At 53.5% G+C, this 21,127-nt stretch overlaps 2 protein-coding genes across 10 annotated transcripts in view; one reads left to right on the top strand and one right to left on the bottom strand.

Annotated features, from left to right (window-relative positions):
* TPCN1 (two pore segment channel 1) overlaps window positions 1-2,726 on the top strand; it is a 70,973-nt gene extending 68,247 nt beyond the window's left edge. For all 4 annotated transcript variants that reach the window (XM_043901691.1, XM_043901690.1, XM_043901687.1 and 1 more), the window contains one exon: window positions 188-2,726. In XM_043901691.1, the coding sequence (XP_043757626.1) occupies window positions 188-307 (120 nt within the window). In that variant the 3' untranslated portion in view covers window positions 308-2,726. The remainder of the gene's footprint in view (window positions 1-187) is intronic.
* Window positions 2,727-2,923: 197 nt separating this feature from the next.
* The window catches only part of SLC8B1 (solute carrier family 8 member B1), a 29,153-nt gene continuing 10,949 nt past the window's right edge, over window positions 2,924-21,127 (bottom strand). For 3 of the 6 annotated variants that reach the window (XM_043901694.1, XM_043901692.1, XM_043901693.1), the window contains 15 exons: window positions 20,958-21,110; window positions 20,795-20,847; window positions 20,594-20,651; window positions 20,371-20,476; window positions 20,110-20,277; window positions 19,043-19,150; window positions 17,105-17,164; window positions 16,694-16,824; window positions 14,804-14,945; window positions 11,795-11,916; window positions 9,773-9,926; window positions 8,608-8,688; window positions 7,152-7,216; window positions 3,910-4,103; window positions 2,924-3,277 (listed from right to left, as the gene is read on the bottom strand). In XM_043901694.1, coding sequence (XP_043757629.1) covers window positions 3,085-3,277; window positions 3,910-4,103; window positions 7,152-7,216; window positions 8,608-8,688; window positions 9,773-9,926; window positions 11,795-11,916; window positions 14,804-14,945; window positions 16,694-16,824; window positions 17,105-17,164; window positions 19,043-19,150; window positions 20,110-20,277; window positions 20,371-20,476; window positions 20,594-20,651; window positions 20,795-20,847; window positions 20,958-21,110 — 1,788 coding nt within the window. In that variant the 3' untranslated portion in view covers window positions 2,924-3,084. Of the gene's footprint in view, window positions 4,104-7,151; window positions 7,217-8,607; window positions 8,689-9,772; window positions 9,927-11,794; window positions 11,917-14,803; window positions 14,946-16,693; window positions 16,825-17,104; window positions 17,165-19,042; window positions 19,151-20,109; window positions 20,278-20,370; window positions 20,477-20,593; window positions 20,652-20,794; window positions 20,848-20,957; window positions 21,111-21,127 lie in introns of all 6 variants that reach the window. The other 3 variants (XM_043901695.1, XM_043901697.1, XM_043901696.1) reach the window with 3 other exon arrangements.

Here is a 21,127-nt window from a genome sequence, read left to right as displayed (position 1 = left end):
AGCAGGTATGGGGTAGGGGTGGTGTTCGGTCCCAGTTGGGTGGTGCTGGCAGCAGACTCCCTCCGGCCACCCACAGCAGGCGGAGGGCCCAGAGCTGCCTGGCCTGGGTGACCCCCGTCAGGCTGGGGTTAGCTGGCAGGACCGGGGCGGGGACCTACTCAGCACGCTGTCTGCTCTCTCGCTTTAGGAGTGGTACGAGGAACACGCCCGCAAGCAGGAGAAACAACAGCGCCAGTTCAGCAGCTGCGTGGTCCCTGCCGCCCAGCAATCTCCAGGCAGCCGCCAGCGCTCCCAGACCATCACCTAAGCCCAGCCTGCAAAAGCCATCTCTTCTATGCAATAACACAATAGTATTATTTTACTACAATGTATCAAAGTAATGTATGTGTATATATGTATATGTTATACATACATACACATCCATATATATATATGCACATATTTATATACAGAAAGGAGAAAAAGGCCGACAAGATGGGGTTTGGTTTATAACCGCCTTAACCCTATTTAACCCTGGAAGTCAGCTTCGTCTTGGGGGCGGTCAGGCCACCAAGAGCGGAGCTTAACATGAAGGCCCCTTCTACAAGAGCACTTGAATGGACCTGCCGATCTCTGTAGGGCTGGCCTTCACAGTGGGCCCGCGTGCCTGTCCACACCGTCTTCCTGACACTGCTCTCAGAATCCTTCCCCGCCTGGCAGCCTCCCCACTGATCTGCCCTGTGGCCCCTGGCCCAGGGCTCCTGTGTCCTGCTTTGGGGACGAAACCACTTAAGAAGGAAAGAGCCCACATCCTCGGGTTGGTATGTCTCCAGATGTGATGATCATGGAATGGGTGTTCCCTTGGGAAACCAGTACCCAGCAAGCACCTACTGGAACGTGTGATCCGGGGCCGTGGGTACTCCACGTGTTCAGATCTCAGCCAGCGCCAGGTGGCCAGAGATGCTGTATCCTGGCTCCATGAGCCTTTGCACCTACCGTAAGTTTCAACCCTTGTTGCTGAAAATGCTTCTAAGATGGCCCATAGGAGGAGAACAGGCCAGAGGCCAGGCCGGTGGCTACCACCCCAGACAAAGTCCTAAAGTGAATGGGCTTTCTCCTTAAATCCCTTTGCCTTGGGATTGTCCTGTTCAAGCAAAAAGATATTTTGGTTAATTCAGGATTCTGCCAAAGACCATAGCAAGTCATTCACACATGTGCGTTCTCTGGAAACGGGAACAAAAGGCATGGAGGCTGACCTCAGGTTGTCCACAGCCACCTAACTCGTTGGTCCCCTTGGCCGGCTCTGCCCTCAGCTTGAGCGAGTCACTCCCCGTGGACTTGACTGAGGTGGGAGCGGGGACTCGGCTCACTCCAAGGTCTCCCCCTCCCGGGAGGAGGTTCAGATGGCCTCTCAGTTTCCCGGGGACCTTGGGTGAGTCCTCTGAGGTCGGAGCGCCGCTGGGGCGTGAATGCACAGCAGGGCGGGGTTAGCAGCGGTGCAGCTGCGGGAGGCAGCATGCAGGGACGACGGGGCCGGGGGAAGAGCCCCCACTGGGCATCCTGCTCCAACCCCAGCTCTCCAGCTGCCTCCACTGGCCTCTGTGAGCTAGGAAGGTGGCGGCAGTCGGCGGGGGGGTGGTGCAGACTCCGCCCTCCCCTCGTTCTCTTTCCAGCGGGACAGGACCCAGCTCCCCTACCCCATCTCCATGGCCAAGTCTTCTCAACTGCGGCCTTGGTTGGGCTGATCACTAGAGCCAGCATCCCCTAGCTCTGCCCCTCATCAGGGGAGGAGTGGTGATTTTTTTTTTTTTTTAAAGCACAGTCCTTTAGGGAAACAAATCACTAAGAACCACTGAGGTTTCCACCAGGAATCAGGAGACGGACGTTGTCCTCCTGATCTCTGGGGAGCGACAGGCTGCCACGGGCAGCTTGACACCAGGCCCAGGCCTGGACCCCTTCCCTGCTCCAGAGAAGGAACTTTATTTGCACAACTGGGTGCCTTTTAGCTTTTGTGTATTGAAATGGGCATTCTGGAAGCAGGAGGCAAGGGGCAGCCTTGAAAGGAGGGCATGAGTCCTCCGACCTCAGTATCTGCCCTCAGAAAAGGGGTGCCAGGGAGGCTGAGTGCACCGCCCACCCCCCCACCGCCGGGGTGACGGCTGCTACCAGGAAGAGTGGGGTTAAGTCCAGGCTTCCCAACCCTGTCCTGCGAAAAGCCCTGTTTTTAGTCAGGGACAGGACGGAAGCCAAGTGGTAACAGCGCCGATGGCCCAGACTCCAGCCCACTGGCGGGCACCCTCATGACTGAGCCTAAGGACAGCTGCCCCCGTGGGGTCACTGGGGTGGACCCCAGGTGGACCCTCCAACTTGCACATAGGCCATCGAGCAAGGAGCGGGTGTCACCCAGGGCTGTGAGCTCCCCCAGCTCGGATGCCCTCTCACTTCCCACATCAGCTCAGTGACGCTGGCACAGGACGCGCGGGCCTGCTCTGGGTGCCCCACCACCTGTCAGTCAGCGTCCGAGGGCCCTGTGCCCCGACCCAGCTCTGGGAGGGGGACGCCCTCCGGCCCCTCCTCCTCGCTTCCCTCCCCTACCTAACCCAGCCTTACTCCACACCACGTGACAATCATTTTGTATCGGTAGCGGGAACGACGCTGTAAGGTTTTGTACGTCAGCGATTTGTAACCGAGAAAACCCACCATGTCTGCGGATTTCTGGCATATTAATAAAGAGCCTCCGCTTTGTACGTGTGGCTGCCGCCTTGTGACTTCCAGCAGGCACCACTTGGGGGCCTCCATGATCGTGGAGAGCGGGGATACCACCTCAGCCCCACCCCTAGACGCGCCACAAAGTCCAGATCCATCAGGCCCAAGAACCTTCGGCCCTGGAACCAACCCCCCGTCACCCTGGCCCGGGTTAAGAAGAACTAGTAACAGCTGGGTATACATTATTTTCTGTATCCTTGAAATATTTAATAATTACGTTCATTGGAAGAAAAGACAGTCGAATCCCTTTACTGCTGGCCTAAGGCATCGAGCAAACGGAAAAGCGGCTTCTTAAAAAGGGGGGTCACTGGCTGCCAGCAGGAAGGCACCCGGGAGTGCTCACCACCCTCCCAGAGCTTGCAGGCAGGGGAACCCCAGCCCAGGGCTCCCCGTGAGGTAGGCACAGGGCACTGTCAAACCGACTCCTGTTTCGCAGATAAGGAAACCTCTGAAGCCGCAGACAGTTCTAGAGGCAGAGCCTGGAGCTGCACCATCCAATGTGGAGCCGCTGATGGGCCATTGCCACTGGCTGCTATTGTGGAGCAATACGTATTGTGATTAATTTCACCTTTTTCTTTTGGCTTTATTAGCATGGCGACTCAGAAATTCACAGTTAGGGTCATGTCTCCTATTTCTGCTGGACGGTGCAGCTCCAAAACTCAGAATGCTTTCTGTGCTGACCCGACATGGGCTATCTGCCAGGTCCGAGTCACCCTGATTCCCTAAACCCTGGTCTGGCAGCCCTCTGACCCTGAGACACATTGCAGGAAGGCAGCAAGGGGTGACTAACCGCCTCCAGTCCTGAACTCTTTGGGGTCTTCCCGAACCAGCTTGGAAGGCACCCAGGCTTCCCCTTCGACCCAAACCCCGACCTTCAAAAGAGGCTCTGGAGGTAATGCAAGGAAGTCTTCCACCTGCTGCCCGGGACTCTGTCCACAGGGAAGCCCCATCGCCACAGTCCCAGAAACGAGGTTTGACTGTCCTCACTGCGCATTGCAGTGACCTGGAATCTTTGGCAGAGAGCGCGGCCCCCACGAGCCCACCCCACCATTCACGGTCAGGGCCGCGCATGCGGGGTTCTGCAGAAGGCACTTCATCCTCCGTCTCACCGCCTGCAGTGACACCTCCCGACCACCAGGCGGACCCTGAAGCAGCTTCACTCACACAGTTTTCAAGTGAATCACTCCAAATTCAGTGAGCAAGGCCACCACGAGGAAGGTCAGGTAGAGGAGGAGCAGGCAGCAGCCGTAAACTCGGCTCAGCTGGAAGCACTGCAGCGGGACCAAGACCAAGGAACAGACGAGGCTGAGGCCCAGGGTGCCGGCCAAGACCCACACCAACAGTCCTTCTGGCTCCAGCTGCGGGGGGAACGGGGAAAGGCTGCGTTACTGCAACCGACAGGCAAACCGAGGTTTGAGGGCCCCTCGTGAGGGACCAGGGAGGGACTTTTGGCCTCCCTGTGAGACGGCTCCCCCCAGCTTGAAGTTCAATGTGTTTAAACCACCTGAGCGTGAACGTGCGCGTGCTCAGTCGTGTCCGACTCTTTTGCGACCCCATGGACTGTAGCCCCACAGGCTCCACTGTCCATGGGAGTCACCAGGCAAGAATACTGGAGTGGGTTGCCATTTCCTTCTCCAGGGGATCTTCCTGTCACTGAGACTGAACCTGAGTTTCCTGAGTCTCCTGCTTGGCAGGCGAGTTCTTTACCACTGAGCCCCCTGGAAGTCACCTGGTGTTCGGTAAACTAATTTATATATACATATATATATGTATATGCATATTATATATATGTATGTGTATATATATATAACACAGTTGTTGAAAAATTCTCCAGCAACACAGAAGAATACAAGGAAATGAAATAGTCCCCTTCCCACTTTTTTCCCCTCCAGACTTAGCACCTATCTAACACATATGGAAGGCTTAACCCTAGGCACTACGCTAGGTATTTCACACCCACCATGCCCTTTCATCCCCTCATCACGTAAGGAGACCTTCATGATGATCACCAATCCACAGTCAAGGAAACCAAGTATGGCTGACCCCTGAACAGCCCTGGTTTGAACTGCGTGAATCCACACATGTGGATTTTTTTTCAACCATAGTATCTGTATCTTCATTTCATGATCTTTAAGCCTGGGGGAAAAGTCCATGTTGGCTTAGAGATCACAATATGTGGAATCCAAAGAGCTAGGGTTTGAGACTTCCTGCTGGTCCAGTGGCTAAGACTCTGCACTTCCAAGGCAGGGGGCCCAGATTTGATCCTTTTCACTTTCATGCATTGGAGAAGGAAATGGCAATCCACTCCAGTGTTCTTGCCTGGAGAATCCCAGGGACGGCGGAGCCTAGTGGGCTGCCGTCTATGGGGTTGCACAGAGTCAGACACGACTGAAGCGACTTAGCAACAGCAGTAGCAGGGAACTAGATCCCATATGCGGCAATAAAGAACTGGTATAGACAAATATTGAAAAAGAAAAACAGCTAGGGTTTGAGTCCTGATTCTATTCAAACTCTTTCAGTATCCTGCCCCTGGGACATTCATTTATCAATTCCTTTGCTTTTGAGGCTGGAGAAGGAAATGGCAACCCACTCCAGTATTCTCGCTGGGGAAATCCCATGGACAGAAGAGCCTGGTGGGCTGCAGTCCATGGGGTCGAAAAGAGTAGGACACGACTGAGCGACTATCACTCTTTCATTTGCTTTTGAGGCAGAGACAGCACTATGCAGATTTGTGACATGTGGGGCGATCAGCACCCCTAATTCCCGCATCGTTCAAGGGTCGACCATAGTACGTGACAGAGCCCAAATCCGAAGTCCAAGCTCTTACCCTCCCCTGCGTCCTCAGACAGCAACATATGTCCACACAGATGTGTGGGTACACATGTGCACCAGAAGTCCCGTGTATTCTGTAACCAGACACGGGACCAGACAGTAGGTACGTGTTTAAGAGCAACCTGTTTTTCAGCCAACAGTACAGCGCGGACTTCCTTCTGTGATGACCTCTCGTGATGCCCTGTGTCTTACGCAATTAACTGCAGGAGCATTTTCTAAACTCAGCACAAAGGCAGAGGAAATGCAGACACACACTCTACAAGGAGCCAGAGGAAAGAAACACCGCCCCCAGGGGGGCCAACGCTGAAGCCTCATTATCTGGAGCTGTCCGAGAATCAGGAATGAAAGGAACCTATTAAACCCGTGAGAAGTATAAACAAAATCTGCAGAGAGAGGGTGTTTACCCCTTACAAAGGCAAACTTTTCAAGCAGAAGTTATTTGGCTTATGGGCGTGGCCACTGTGAAAGGCCGGCCCACAGCCAGTTCATTACAAGTCAGCCACGCGTGTATTCAAGAACTAGCGGCCTCCTGGAGAAAGAGGTGGGTGACATTGTTCCCATGAATGACTCCATCATTCAGCTGCACATTCCAAGTGCTTCCACACAATTGGCCTTAAAACCGTCCCCTGGGCCACATGCCCCATCCCACCTTCACCCTTTTCTGGTTTGGCCTTGGAATTCGAGTCCCTGGCAATGTATATGTGTCCAAATCTGGGACACATCTGCTTTGTACGGGGCGCTGTCTGACCTGTGCAATATTTCCAAACAGAAGAGCTCACCTAGGAATCCCAATTTCTTCTCAAAAAGAGCTGGATGATCTGGCCATAGGAGGCCCATCCAAGTTACCCACACAACTGGGTTACCTGCCCGAAGTAGTGTTTTCAACCTTGCTGGGGACCTGTCCCTCAAGGGTCCTAACCTTCATACGTCTCCAGGGAGTGTATTTTAAAATGCAGATTTCCAGCCTACCACCCCCTGGAATGCCGGGGTCAAGAGGTCTCAGTGCCCCCAAGGAATTTGCAGAGCCCCTTGAATCCACACAGCCTCTTCTGCTCAGTGCGTTTCAAATCTATGGAGATTCCTCCCTTCTGGGGCTGTCTCCAGCTCTCTCTCATCCTGGCCTGTCCTCTCCCGACAGTGGTGGGATAACGTGTTCAGCCTGGCCCTTATCTTGTGTATGGTGCTTATCCAGGAAGTTGGGGGGTGGGATCAACCCATTTCACAGGTGAGGAAGCTGAGGCTTAGAGACCCTCAGAGTTCTACTTCAGTCAAAGTCCTATAGCAAGACACTTCAGTGATGAGACCAAGACACCAGTCGAGAGCCTTCCTGCCCCTTTCCCTCAAAGCCACATCTTATTAATAATTACTCCACGACCTTGCAAGGAAAACTTTTAACCCTATATGCAAAATATTTTAAAGATATGCTACAAATCAGACGTCACACATCTAGACGAGTCCGCTCCCCAGTAAGTGTAACCTGCTGAGACGTGAATGGTCTCCGCTCTGGAGCAGGGAGGGGAGGAGGAGAAGAGACCCTTATGAAGAGGCCCCTTGTTGAGTCAGCTGTTACCCACCTTCACCTCCATGTGGCCCCTGGAGATCTGCAGCAGGCAGCCCAGCCCCACTCCCACCAGCATATCTGTGGTCCAGTTCAGGAAGTCTGATGGAACATAACCCCATAACCCCGACACACAGCCCACTTTCTTTCTGATCTGTGACTGCACCCCCCTCCCTTCCCCCAAAAGCCCTATCTGAGAGGCCTTATCCAGTTTTAGCACCTCTAAGAGATTGTCCAGTGTACATTTTGCCTCACTCTGTAAGGATCGCAGGAAGTGACAAACATTTGGTGCCTGGTGAGATGGAGAAACAGAGGTAATGTGGAGTGACTGGGAGGACTGGTGGTGGAGCATGGCATGGGGGGCACTGCTCCAGCCAAGGCTCAATCCTTCCCACCCCAACCTGAGAGCTCAGGACAGGCCACAGCCCTACACCCAGGAGCAGGGCACGGTGGGCAACGGGCCGTGACAAAGGACAGGAGGCATCTGCAGGCGGGTCACATGGCTGGCACAGGGCAGTGCTGGAACTGGGATCCAAGACTGCCCAGACTCCAAGCCCTGCCTTTTTCATAGCCCCAGGCTGCCTGACCCTCTCTTTTCTATATAGACCAGGCAAATGAAAGCCTACAGGACAATCCGGCCCACTGTCTGCTTTTATTAATAAAGTTTTATTGGGACAGTCAGGCCCATTCGTTCATGTATTGCCCATGACTGTTTTCACACTTTAGGGGAAGAGTTGAGGCGTGGCAAGAGAGTCCTATGGCCCACAAAATCTAAAATATGTACTCTCTGGCCCTTTAAGAAAAAGTTTGCTGGCATTCCCTGGTGGTTCAATGGTTTAGCGTCTGCTTGCTAATGCAGAGGACGTGGGTTGGATCTCTGGTCCAGGAAGATTCCACATGCTGCAGGGCAACTAAGCCAGCGTGCCACTACTACCAAGCCTGCGTGCTGCAACTACTGAAGCCGACGCACCCTAGAGCCCATGTTCTGCAACACGAGAAGCCACTGCAATAAGGAGCCCGTGCACTGCAACTAGACAGTAGCTCTCACTTGCTGCAACTAGAGAAAGTCTGTGCAGCAAAAAAGATCCAGCACAGTCAAAAATAAATAAATAATTAGGGGGAAAAAGAAAAAAATTGCCAACCCTGACATCTACAGACCATGACATCTATAAGAGGGAGAGATCTTCCACAAGCTTAGTGTGTGGGCACCTACTGATAATACCTCTGCCCTAACAAGATGAGTATCTGCCGTCAGCGCTGTTTACCAAGCACTTCTGTCACTTCATTTGATCTTTACAACAACCTATGAGGTCAGTCCTCTCAATATCCCCATTTTACAGATGAAAAAGCTGAGGCTCAAGCAGCCAAGTCACCTGCCCCAGGCGTTCCAGTGAAAGCCCATCCCAAGGGGGAGGAATAGAGCCCACCCTTGGCTCCCAGCACTGAGGGAAGGGCAACTGCAGAAAGGATACTGAAGATGATGCCACCGAAGCAGGCCGAGAACGCCATCCTCGGGTAGCCCTGGCGGGCCAGCGTGAAATCTGAGAAGACATCTGTGTGGACACAAGAGAAGGCCTTGAGCGGTGCGGGACTTCCCTGGCCCTTGTTGGTCACTAGTGCCTTCGTTCTTACCCACAGTCATTCAGTCGACAAACACTGATGAATGTCTGCCTGACTCTGGTACTAGCTTGTCCGGGTGCTGGGGGAGGCCACATTGTCCCATAAGACACAATTCCCTCCTTAATTCTTTTCACCTGCTTCTTTCCCACCAGGGGCAACCTTGTGGGTGTGACAAGCCAGCACCAGTCTTTCACCCATGTCCTGTCCCCTGCTCGCACAGTGCGTGTGTGCTACATCACTTCAGTCGTGTCCGACACTGCAACCCCATGGACTGTATGTAGCCTGCCAGGCTCCTCTGTTCATGGAATTCTCCAGGCAAGAATGGAGTGGGTTGCCATTTCCTCCTCCAGGGCATCTTCCCGACTCAGGGATCAAACCTGTACCTCTTGTGTCTCCTGCATTGGCAGATGTGTTCTTTACCACAAGTACCACCTGGGAAGCCCCAGTATACACAGTACCTCTGTGCAAATTAGGAAAAGGGGCCCAAAAACGTGAGTGGAAGGAGAGCTAGTTTTGGGGCCCTTGACCCCTTGTCAGCATGCCCTTGGGCAGTGTACAACCTGACTAACCGTACTTGGCAGCTCTAACTAAAGAAGGATATATGTATTGGATTAACCAAAAAGTTCATTCCGCTTTTTCTATACTGTTAGTGGAAAACTCCAAATGAATTATTTGGCTAACTCAATGTATGCATGAATGCCTACCCATGCCACACCTATGGATATACTCTGCTGGTTGACTGCAGTGAGCTCCATGTCCCGCCTGAACTCTCGGGAGCCATCAAGTATCTGTGCATCAGTGAGTGGAGAAGAGACTGGAGCTTCTACAGAGTCTCAGATGCAGTCCAGACCACCCCACTCGAAGCCCAGTGATGGTCACTCCAAAGACAGTAGGTATTGAGCGCTGCTGAGGGTGGATGCCCTGGAAGCCCTGCCCACATGTCATTCTGGCTGGGCGGGGGAAAAGAGCAGTGAGGTGGCTGTGCTAATTCCAGAAGCCCACCCGGCCCCGAGTCACCTCCAATGCTGTTCCCCCAGGCCAGCAGCGTGAGCCCCAGGACGGTGTTGCTCAGCCGGAAGACCACGCCCAGGGACCGGAGGATGTTCACCACCTCTGTGGCAGCTGCGTTGATCCACAGGGCGCTGGTCAGGAAGCCCAGGAAAGCAAAGAGCTGGGGGAAGGAAGAGGAACATAGCCTCAGTTCCTCAGCTATAAACTGGGGCGCTCATGGTACCCACATGTGAGGCAGTCATGAGCATGAATTGGTTGATGCAAAGCAGTTAGAGCCTGGCATACAGTAAGTGCTCAATAAAATGCTAGCTCGGCATTGCCGTTTTGTCAGAAAGGGGTACATCACAGCTCTCATCAGGCTTCTAGTCTATGGACCAGATGCCACCCTATCACCACAAAAAGAAACTCCATACTCATGAGCAGATGAGCAGGTGCTCCCCAGCCCACCCAACCTTCCTCCCAGCCCCTGGAAACCACTCTGCTTTCTGTCTCTCTGGATTGGTTTATTCTAGACACATCATAAAAATGGCTTCATACAGTATGTGGGCCCTTGGGACTGGCCTGTTTCACTCAGCATCATGTTTTCAAGGTGCATCCATCTTGGAGCATGTGTGAATACTTCAAAGACGAGTAAGAAACGCTGGCTAACGTTTCTCTGGGTTTCCCTGGTGGCTCAGTGGTAAAGAATCTGCCTGCCAACACAGGAGACACAGGTTCAGTCCCTGGGATGATGGGAAGATCCCCTGGAGAAGGAAATGGCAACCCACTCCAGTTCTTGCCTGGAGAAACCTATGGACAGAGGAGCCTGGTAGGCTACTACTGTCCATGGGGTTGCCAAGAGTTGGATATGACTGAGTGACAAAAAAACAGCAACATTTCTCTAAATAATCAATTTGCTGAAAATTCAAATTCCTTTGGGTTGGTATATTCATTCAGAATTTCTGAAAATAAAGACTAGAATTTTTAAAAGCAATAATTAGTTTAAAAAATTTAAGTAAACTTTAGGAAAGAATTCTCTGGACAAACTGCCTAAAAAATTATTTAGCATCCTGCAGAATGGAGAGAATGGTGTAGGGGGGAACACTCCCAAAGACCAAACAATTCCACCCCTGGGATGTGATCATTAGGAACTCAGGTGCCTTTCTAGTTACAGTGGTGGAAAAGTCTGGTAGATCTTCAAAAAAATGAACATACAGTTCACATTTGACCCACCAGTTTCACTCCTAGGAAGAGAAGGGAAGACACTGAAGAGAAATGAATCATTTCTACACAAAAAATCCTAGACCAATGGTCATGGCAGCATTGTTCATAATATCTAAAAAGTGGTGGGAAAAAAAACCCAGGGTTCATTTACGGATGAATGGATAAACAAAAATATGCTATGCCTGTACAATGGAATAGTATTCAGCCATGAAAAGGAATGAGGTCCTGACACATGCTATAGCATGGATACACTTGAAAAACACTTTGCTAAGTGAAAGAGGGCAGTCAACAAAAACTGCATATTGTGTGATTCCATGTATGTGAAATATGCAGAACAGAAAAATCTGGAAGGACTGAAAGCAGACTGTGCTGGCCGGGGGAGGACAGAGAGTGACTGTTAATGGGTACAGGGCTTCTTTTTTGGGGTGATGAATCCCAAATTGTGGTGATGGTTGTACAACTCCATGAATATAACGGAGTTGCCATTTCCTTCTCCAGGGGATCTTCCTGATCCAGAGACTGAACCCAGGTCTCCTGCGTTGCAGGCAGACTCTTTACCATCTGAGCCATCAGGAAAGTCCTATAAATATAATAAACACAATTAAATTGTACATCTCAGATGGATGACTTGTATGTGTGTGTAAATTGCAACTCAATAAAATGAAGTTGTTACCAAAAAAAAAAAAAAAGAACTTGCACAGGCATAAAATCTCTTAAAAGTGGCCTTAAAGACCTGTTATCATGGAAAGTGATCAGTGGCCTAACAGTCCCAGGATATCTGCCTGGGCATCCCCCCTCCCAGTTTGGAGAGCTGAGGTTTCTTACCCAGTGAAACCTGGGAGGCTCGCTGTTGGACGTGGCAAAAAAGGTCACTGCAGCCACGGCTGTGCCCGCAATCACCACCACGGCCCAGACGGGAAAGAGGCCACCTATCTCATAGACGCCATCTGCAGAGGGATGAGAAAGGGAGCTGGTACTCTCCACGGCTTCAACTTGGCACCTCCTCCTGGAAGCCCCCTTGGCATAATGGAGAGGGTGTGGAGGGGATAAAACCCACAGATAAAACTCAAACAACTGTTTGGATATAAGGTAGAGACCTCCTGTGTGCACAGCCCTGTCCTAGGCACTTGAGAGAGACAGAGAAATTGAAGACATAGCCCCTGCCCACGAGCTACTCACTCTGGAAAGACAGACATGAAAAACAGACTCTCCAGCTTGGAACTAAGATAGGAATGGCTAAGACCACTCACTCCTACTATCCTTTCCCATGTCCAAGGCAGACATCACTAATCAACCATGATGCTTTGGTCAACCTGAGCTTCAAGGGAGCACCCTCCAGCCAGGCATTACCAATGGATAGGCATGGCTCCATGATATGACCTGTACAGTTGAACTCAACCTTACTAATTCTGGCTCTCTTGAGAAGTCTGCTCTATGAACCAATCCACTACAAAGTTACAAAGGTTTTAGAGGTTTCATATTAAAACACCTAAGGGAGGAAACCCTGCAGGCAGGTAGAACACTCTAGAAATTTCCATATACCATCCTTTCATCACCAGTCTTAAAGGCAATGGATGATTCACTTGCCCAGACACATGTAACAAGACTTTTTTTCTTTCTTTAGTTCAGTTCATGGGCTCATAACATCAGTGCACTAAGGAGAACATAAGGGGATGAATATATAAAATCGTGCACATAATACATGGCAGATTTTTGGGGGGTAATTTTGACGGATGTGACTTTCATTTGCAGAGCTGGCTTTGGAACTTGACACCTGGGTGAGAGGTCCTTTCTCTGTATTTCTCAGTCCTGTGCTGGAGGAATTTCAGGAGGAGACAGGGGCATGGGGTGGTTAGGAGGGTCTTCTTGGAGGCTGAGGACGTGAGCTGAGTTGTAAATAGAGCAGGGCACAATGGTTCCATGCGCAGAGGGAAGAGACGGAAGGGAAGGAGCTGAGCAGATTTGTGTCACCGAAAGTAGATAAAGGGTTGGGGAAGGTGGCTGGCTTGGGATCTCAGAGATCTTGACAGATGGCTGGGGGACATGGCCTTTTTCCAAGAGGCACTGGGGAGCCATGGAGGTCTTAGAGTGGGGGAGTGACCACAACATGTGACAAGTGGCACTTTAGAAAGATGGCTCTAGGGACTTCCCTGGTGGTCCAGTGGTGAGACTCTGTGCTTCCACTGCTGGGGGCATGGGTTTGATCCCTGATTGGGGAACTAAGATCCTGCATGCTGTGTGGTGTGGAAAAAAAAAAAGAAAGAAAGAGGGCTCTGAGGGTGGCCTTGAGAAGACAGATGGAAGTTGACAGTGAGATTGGGAGGTGAGATTGTAATGCCTGGCTGGAGGGTGCTCCCTTGAAGCTCAGGTGGACCAAAGCATCATGGTTGATTAGTGATGTCTGCCTTGGGCATGGGAAAAGACAGTAGGAGTGAGTGGTCTTAGCCATTCTTATCTTAATTTCAGGCTGGAGATTCTGTTTTTTCATTTTGACTGGCAGACATGTCACCTCCTTGGGCAGGTGACCCCCTGCTGGGCTGACCCCTAGATGGAGAGAACCCCCAGACCTTGGGCAGCGTGCCAAGTCTGGGGCTTCTCTCTACGCAGGCATCAACCTAGAAGCAGTCACAAATGCTTTAGCCTGAAGCAGTCTTTCCCCCGCATGGACCTGCTACCACTAGACGGTGTTGGGGCAGGTGGCCAAGACACTAAATATCATAGAATCACATCTCAGGAAATGGATTCCCTCTTCAGTACTCTCACTGTAACAGATTTAAATATCTTAAGTGTACTGGAAACAAGGCTGGTTTCCCATTGATGCCGGTGAAAGAGATTCCTTTCCCAGTACATTGAAGTTAAAAAAAAAGAAAAATATCAAATACAACAGTTTAGAATGGGAGAAAAATCAAGACGTTCTTGAATGTTGAATGCTTGGGAACCCTTCTCTTAAGAAGCCACAAGAATGATGAACCAAGTCCCTGGGGGACTGGAGAGGCAGGGCTGTCATGAACCAGCCCACTGGCACCACTAGGGGGCGCCCTTCCCATCTCTGGGGTCACATGGACCAACTCCTTCCTCCACGACCATGTCTTCCCATAAATTGGAGGAGAAACAGAATTTGGCAGCCTTTCCATCCTGACGCTCATTAGCAGAAAAAAAAAAGCCACACTCAGCCCTGTATTTGCTACCAAAACCCTACCGCCACCTCCAGGAGATGCCCCTGGGTTGAGAGGCAGGAGCCCAGATGACACAGAGAGGACTGGGCAGCATGAGATACTCAAGTCAGATAACAGGAAGAACCTGAGCAGGAGGAGTTAGAAGACGCCTGACAAGACCGGGCAGTGCTCGAGCCAAAACGGGTCAGAAAAGGAAAGCCTGGGGCAGACGGGGAAGGCTCAAGGCCAGTGGGGACCACCCAGGTCACTCAACACGCAGTGGAAGGGTTTGTGAGGAGCTGGTCAGTGGGCACCAGCAGGAGGCGGGGCGGGGGCAGGGTTGCCTCTTCTCAGCTTCTACCAGTTCTGCTGTTAGGAATGTGGCTCAGATTATCTTGAGAAATCCAGCCCCGGATTTTGACATCAACTCTGTGAATTTGGTAACGCAAGCAAATGCGCCAGAGGGCGGGATTTGGTCCAAGGGCCACCAGCGAGTCACTCCCCTCTGGAGCCAGTGTGACCGATGGACTACTGGAGGCTCATGGCACAAGCACACATTAAGCGTCTGCTGTATGTCCAGGACTGCCGGCTGGTCCAGGGTCCCCTGGGGTGGCTGAGAAGAAAACGTCGGGAATGCGGGGAGGAGGGGGTGGGCCGGCCCGGGGGCAGGGACACTCACAGGCCCCCGACTGCAGGGTCAGGGTCAGGAACAGGGGGCTGATGACCAGGTGCAGGCAGTTGAGGGGCCGCTTCCAGTTCCTGTCCTCCTTGTCGGGGTCCATGATGGGGACGGTGAGGAGCAGCAGGAACTCCACGGGCAGCTGTCAAGTGCGGGAAGGCAGGAGGGTGAAGGCAGGGAGGCCTGTGCTTGGCCGCCACGCCCCGAGCTCAGTCACTCAAGAACCAGGCTGGACTTCCCCGGTGGCTAAGAATCCACCTGCCAGTGCAGGGGACACGGGTTCGGTCCTGGGTCTGAGAAGACCCCACATGCCATGGGGCAACCAAGCCTGCGCGCCCTGAAGTCCACGCTCCGCAACAAGAAGCTCCACGCTTCTCACTGCATGAGAAGCCCACACGCTGTGACTGAAGCTTGCCACAACTAGAGAAAAGCCCGCATGGCAGTGAAGACCCAGGACAGCAACCAACCAACCAACCAATCAACAAAGGAACAAGGCGTTACTGCCGAAGCAGCCACCGGGCGCAGACCCCCAGGCGCTTCTGACTGCGGCTGTAACACACTGCCACCGACCGCGTGCCAACAATGACAGCACTCTGAACAGGAACTCTGAATTTTCCTACCTTTTGGATTAAGAAACTGAGTCTCAGAGAGGCTAAGAAACCTCTCCAAAGCCACACAGGAAGGTATATGAAACCAGGATACAGGGCCAGCTCTGACGGACTTGATATCTGGTGTTTCACTTCACTTGTGTTTTTAGCCAACAGCTAAACTCCTAATAACACCTATGGAGTGCTTACCATATGCTAAGCACCACAGCCAGTCCTTCACACAGATTAGTTCATCAAATTGTCACAACCACTGTGGTAGGCTGGATACGGTCCCCAACTCTTCAATCCCCCTCTATCTGTAACAGAACTGATCACCCCCACACTTTTGTCAAATGACTACTCTGCAGAATATATTTCCCTGTCTCACTGATGTTGAACTTGGCCATGCCGCTTGCTTTGGCCAATGGGCTGTTGGTGAATGTGATGTGAACAGAGACATGGCTTGGGGAGTCTGCCTTGGTCTCTTCTGCCAAGAAAACAGCATACTCCCATGGGCCCCAGAAGGAGATATGGGGCAGACCTGAACCACCAGCCAGAGTCATCTCAGAAGACTGGATGAGAATAAATTTTGTCATCATATGTCAGTGAGATGCTGGGGGCTGTTTCTTACACAGCACTGCTGCAGCACTAACTTACTGATACAAGGATTCCAGAAGAAAGGCTCTATCATTATCCCCATTTTGCAGTGGAGGAAGCTGAAGCTCAGAGTGGTGAAGTGACTGGCCTGAGATCATGATACAGCCAGAGCTGTCATGGGGTATAAATATTAGTTGTTCACTATCTGCCCCCTGGGTCTAAGGAGACCTGAAAGGTATCCACACTGGAGGGCTATGAGGTGAGACCTCTGACTTTTTGGGTCTGGGTGGTGGAAAGCACTGCAGTCCTGCCTCATGGAAACCGGCCTGCTCACATCCAGACCTCAGGAGACAGGTAGCCCAGGGAAGCAGTGAGCGGTCAGTGCTATTTTGATCTCATTTAGACTCACTGTGACCCACACTCTCGCCTTCCCCAGTTCCTGGCTCTCAGCAGGTCAGGAGGGGTCCCTAACCTCCTCTCTGTCTGTCCTTGGGAAGATGCTCCCCTTCCTTCTTTGCGGGGAGGAGTCTGAGTCATGCTCCCTGACTCACATTCCCCCTGGAGTCCCAGCTCATGTATTTCCCCATCAAGTCCTCAGCAGAGCCCCCCACCCCACCCCCCAACCTCACTGCTCAGGAGAAGGTGGAGGGGCCACTGTCCTGTGCTGTCACCAAGTCAGAGGCCTGGCCCCAGGGTCCCCCCTGACCTTGAACACCTTGAGGACCCTCCAGTACACAGGCTTGGTCCTCCACTTCCTGTAATCCAGGGGGTTGAGAGCCCGCACCAGGATCTGGGCCGTGGTCTCCGGGTACAGGAGCAGCGGCCGGTACTCCTCACCTGGGGGCGCAAGCGGGGAGGGGCAGGTGTCCGTGGCTGCCTCGGCCTCTGGGAAACCCTCTCCCTTCCCTCCCACCAGTGTCCCCAACCCCTGGGAAGAAGGAAAAAGCCCAGAGCCTGGTAAGGGGCGGGGAAGGCAAACCCAGCTCAGCATGCAATGAAAGGTGTTCACTGCCTCCTTCCTGGGCTGGGGGGGTGCTGGATGGTCCCATCACCCACCTCTCCAGCCCAGTCCAGCTGGCACCCCCACCCCAGCTGGGCACAGAGCCCCCGGACTCACCATAGTCATAGCTGTTGGTGTTAGAAGACACCCGCTCCTCCTCGGAATCTGACAGCATCTCTGTAGGAGAGAGCGGAGTTTCCCATGAGCCGGGGGGGGGGGGCGCCCAGGCCCTCCCACCACTATTCTAGGGTAGGGCACCTCTGGGACCGCTCGGTATTCAGGGTGCAAGTGTCCAGGCCCCCTCTGTATCATCAACTTCTCAGCAATCACGCTGTACGCTCAGGAATTCTTACAGACTCAGGAAGTCTAACTCACAAAACATTTTCAAATATGGTGATGCGGCAGTGAGGTCAAATTTAATACAGCCGTCTGAAGACAAAACTCAAACATTTACTGATTTCCACGTTGCACCTTTCAGACTTGGAACCCAACATATTTTTCTTTTCCAGTCTGAAACTTTTCTCTAGAGTCCTCGGGATTAGAGGACCGAGCCCTGCAAAGAAAGGCTTCCCCAAAGGAAAACGGCTGCTCTCAAGTGAAGAGTGCTAGCCCTGGTTCTGCCTCTGTGTGACTCTCCAGGCCTCATTTTCCCCTTCTGTTCCAGCCCAGGGGGCTAGGATGGGTTTAAAAGAGAGCACAGGGTACTATGTGTTGAACTCTGAAGGCCCAGCGGATAGAGAAGAGAGCAAAAAGCACGGTAGACTTCCTGTAGGGGGAGTTACCAACACCTGTGCCAGGACGTCAGGAAATGATACAGTCCGGCCCTCTGGAAGCTCACAGTCCAATAGACAGAAACATAAGCAAATTAATAACAGAATGAAGAGATAAAGGCTGTGCTGGGGTGAGTCTGAAAGCTGTGCAAGCCCAGAAGAGACACCTGGGGGTCTCTGCAGAGCTCCCTCCAGGACTTAAGAGTCCTTAAGTCTTTTCAGAAGAAGGGCACACCAGGGAAACGGGACAGTACACGCAAAGCCTGGAGACAGCCAGGGGGAGCGTGGCATGTTCAGGGAGGTGGGGCTGGCCCTGCACAGCTGGGGAGTGGAGGCTGGGGCACGAATGAGTTTGGAGAAGAAAGCTGAGGCCCAGCACAAATGGCAACAGGTCAAGAGCAAGGTTCTCAGGCTCACACGCCAAAGAGGGCCAAGCACATCATGGGAACAAGTGAAAGAGGCTTCGGGGAGAATTCTGGCTTCCCAACATCATCAGGTCTGTCCATGTCGGGGTTGACAACAGAGAGCACTGGGGACTGGGGTTAATGGGGGAACCATGCCTTTCCCTAAGGCAGAAGTCCCACTCAGCTCAAGACATGTAACTATATATGTGTGTGGGATATGTGTGTATGTGTGTGTGTGCGCGCGCTCAGTCGTATCTGACCCTTTGCAACCCCATGGACTGTAGCCCGGCAGGCTCGTCTGTCCATGGGACTTCCCAGGCAAGAATACTGCAGTGGGTAGCCATTTCCTTCTCCAGGGCATCTTCCTGACCCAGGGATCAAACCCACATCTCTGGGGTCTCCTGAATTGGCCGGTGGATTCTTCACCACTGCGCCACCTGGGAAGCCTGTGGGTTGTATATGTGTATGTATTTGTGAATGTGTATTTGTATGTGTTGTGTGTGTGTTATGTTCGTTCATGCTGTTCATGTATTTGTGAATGTGTGTGTTGCATATTTCTGGATGTGTGTGTACATGTATTTGTGGATGTGGAAGCACCTGGCAGGGGGCACATTCTGGGATGCGGGAGGTGACAGCTCTTAGGAAGATCTGCCCCAGCAACAGGCAGGAGCACGAAGAACTAATGAACTTGGGGAAGCAGGTGATGACAAGGCTTCAGCAACACAAGCGAAACCATGGAGGGGGGACCTTGGTGGAACAAGTATAAAAAGCAGGAAGAGGAGATGGCTGGCACAGGCCTCAGGAGACAGAGGCGGCAGCTTCTGGGCACAGAGGGCGCCAGACCCAGGGGTCCTCCCGCAGGGGCTCCATTCAGACCTTACCTGGAGTACCTGGCATGGAGCAGACCAAGGATCTCCTCCGCTGCCACTGGTAGATCCAGGTGCAGAGAACCACGGTGACCACGTAGAACATGTAGAAGCCCAGGTAGCCTGCGGACAAGGGCACGCCGTCACCAAGTGGCGTCCTGGTCGCAGGGCCCACAGACCAAGGGCACCCAGTTCTGTCGCTGGCACCTGGCGGCAGCGGCTGTCTGTGTTCCCAGCCCAGCCCAGCCCAGCCGGCAAAGGGCCATTTCCTGGAGCCCAGGCCCCTTCCCCTCTTTGGCCCATATTTTCTCCCTACCAACCCCGCCCCTGCCTTCCCCGCCCAACCAATCCATCAATCAACAGTGGGTGTGACGCCTGGCACAGAGAGTGGCCTCCAGGACACAGTTCAAGTGCAAAGGGGCTAGTGTCCTGTCTGTGCCCTGGGAGACTGATCCCCTGCAGTATGTATCCCCCAATCTCTGGCTGCCCTGGGCCTGCCCACGGAGCCCCAAGAGTGAATCAGAAGGCGGCAGGGCAGGGTCTGGGGCACCCCCTCCCTGCTGTGGGCCCTGTCTCTGGCAAGACCCATGACCTTCCGCAACTCTCACTCAGGCTGGGTGACCCCCAGTCTGGGCCTGGAACCCTTCAGCAGGCTCCTGGGACCCTCTGCCCCTTTCAGGGGCTCCCACTGCTGCTGGCCCCTGGTGTCTCTGCATCACAGCCCCCCTCCCTGGTTTTTCTCAACCCTCTATAAGCCGCCCCTCCATCCATGTCTTTGGAACCATCTGGATGGAGTGAGATGCCGCCGGGACCCTGAGGGTCACAGTCAGCATTGCGGCTGTACCGCTCGTGAAAACTGGAAATTGTGAAAACCCAGAACATCACCCTGACTTCGCCCTGCCCTCTTCGGTGATCAGAACCACTTTCATGCCCAGGCCACCATGGTTCCAAGCAGCGCTTCCATCACTCGGACCCAAAGGTGACTCTGTGCCCTGCAGACCACCCGCTCCCATCACCCCCGCCCCGCGCCTCCCAGCCATCAGCCCTGGCAATGACCCCGCCCCAGTCCCGCAGCCGCTCACCCAGGGCCCACGCCAGCGTGACCCTGCCGCAGTAGAGCGCAGTGAAGATCAGGAGCACGGCCGCCATGTAGAAGACGATGTCTCTGAGGAAGGGCCTGGAGGCTGCCGTGAAGGGACGCAGGATGGCGATCCCTCCGGCCACCACGGTGGTGACCAGCACGCCCGCGCCTGCGGGAGAGGAGGCCAGGTTCGGTGCCCCCCGCGCCCATTTCCGGCTGCCCTCCCAGCCCCTCACCCGCAGCAGGGGCCCCTCGCTCGTACCAAACAGGGCCCCGAAGGCCAGGCCGGCTGTGCGTGGATCCGAGAAGGCCACCAGGGCGCTGAAGATATCTGGAGCCCCGTTCCCAAACGCCAGGAAGGTGACGCCATGGGGGGACATGTCAAGGGGCTCAGGGCAGGCGCTCCGGCTGGCCCAGGCCCATCTCCCAGCCCCCACACCCTCCGGCCCTCCCTCCAGGGTACCAGAACTGGACCAAAAGGATACTGCCACGTTGTGCGAAAGCTTCAGTGTGGTGGAAATGGCCGACAGGTTAGGGCAGAAGCTACGGAGGAAAGGCCAGCGGTGAGTGTTTCCACGGCGAGTGGCTCCTGCCCCGGGTCCTTCCCAAGTCAACCTCCCCCCCCCCCCCCCGGGACCCCCGCTCTCCCATCTATGAGCTGGACATCAGGCCAGGGCCAAACTCACAACTTCGCTGCGGTGACTCCCAGAATGAGAAACAGATAAAGCAGCCAGAAAGCCTGGGCGGGGGTAGGGGGGGAAGCCAGAGAGGGGGAAAGAGCATTAAGTCCTGCTGGGGCCACGGGCCCCTCTCACCAGCACACCCCACCCCCCCAGGGCAGGGCCTCACGTAGAGGGTGATGGCCAGAGGGAGGAGGCGGGCTGGGAAGTGGCAGAAGATGCCCTCGAGGTAGTCCAGGTAGCCCCCGTCACTGCGGCAGTCGGGATTGATGCGGACGAAGGCGCAGCGGTCAGAGGCGTTCAGGCCACACACTTCTCGACACTGCGGAAAGGGAGGTG

Source organism: Cervus elaphus, chromosome 5, assembly GCF_910594005.1.
Source record: "Cervus elaphus chromosome 5, mCerEla1.1, whole genome shotgun sequence".
NCBI classification, from domain to species: domain Eukaryota; kingdom Metazoa; phylum Chordata; class Mammalia; order Artiodactyla; family Cervidae; genus Cervus; species Cervus elaphus.
Note: the sequence above shows the minus strand (reverse complement) of the source record. Positions and strands in the feature narration are given on the sequence as shown.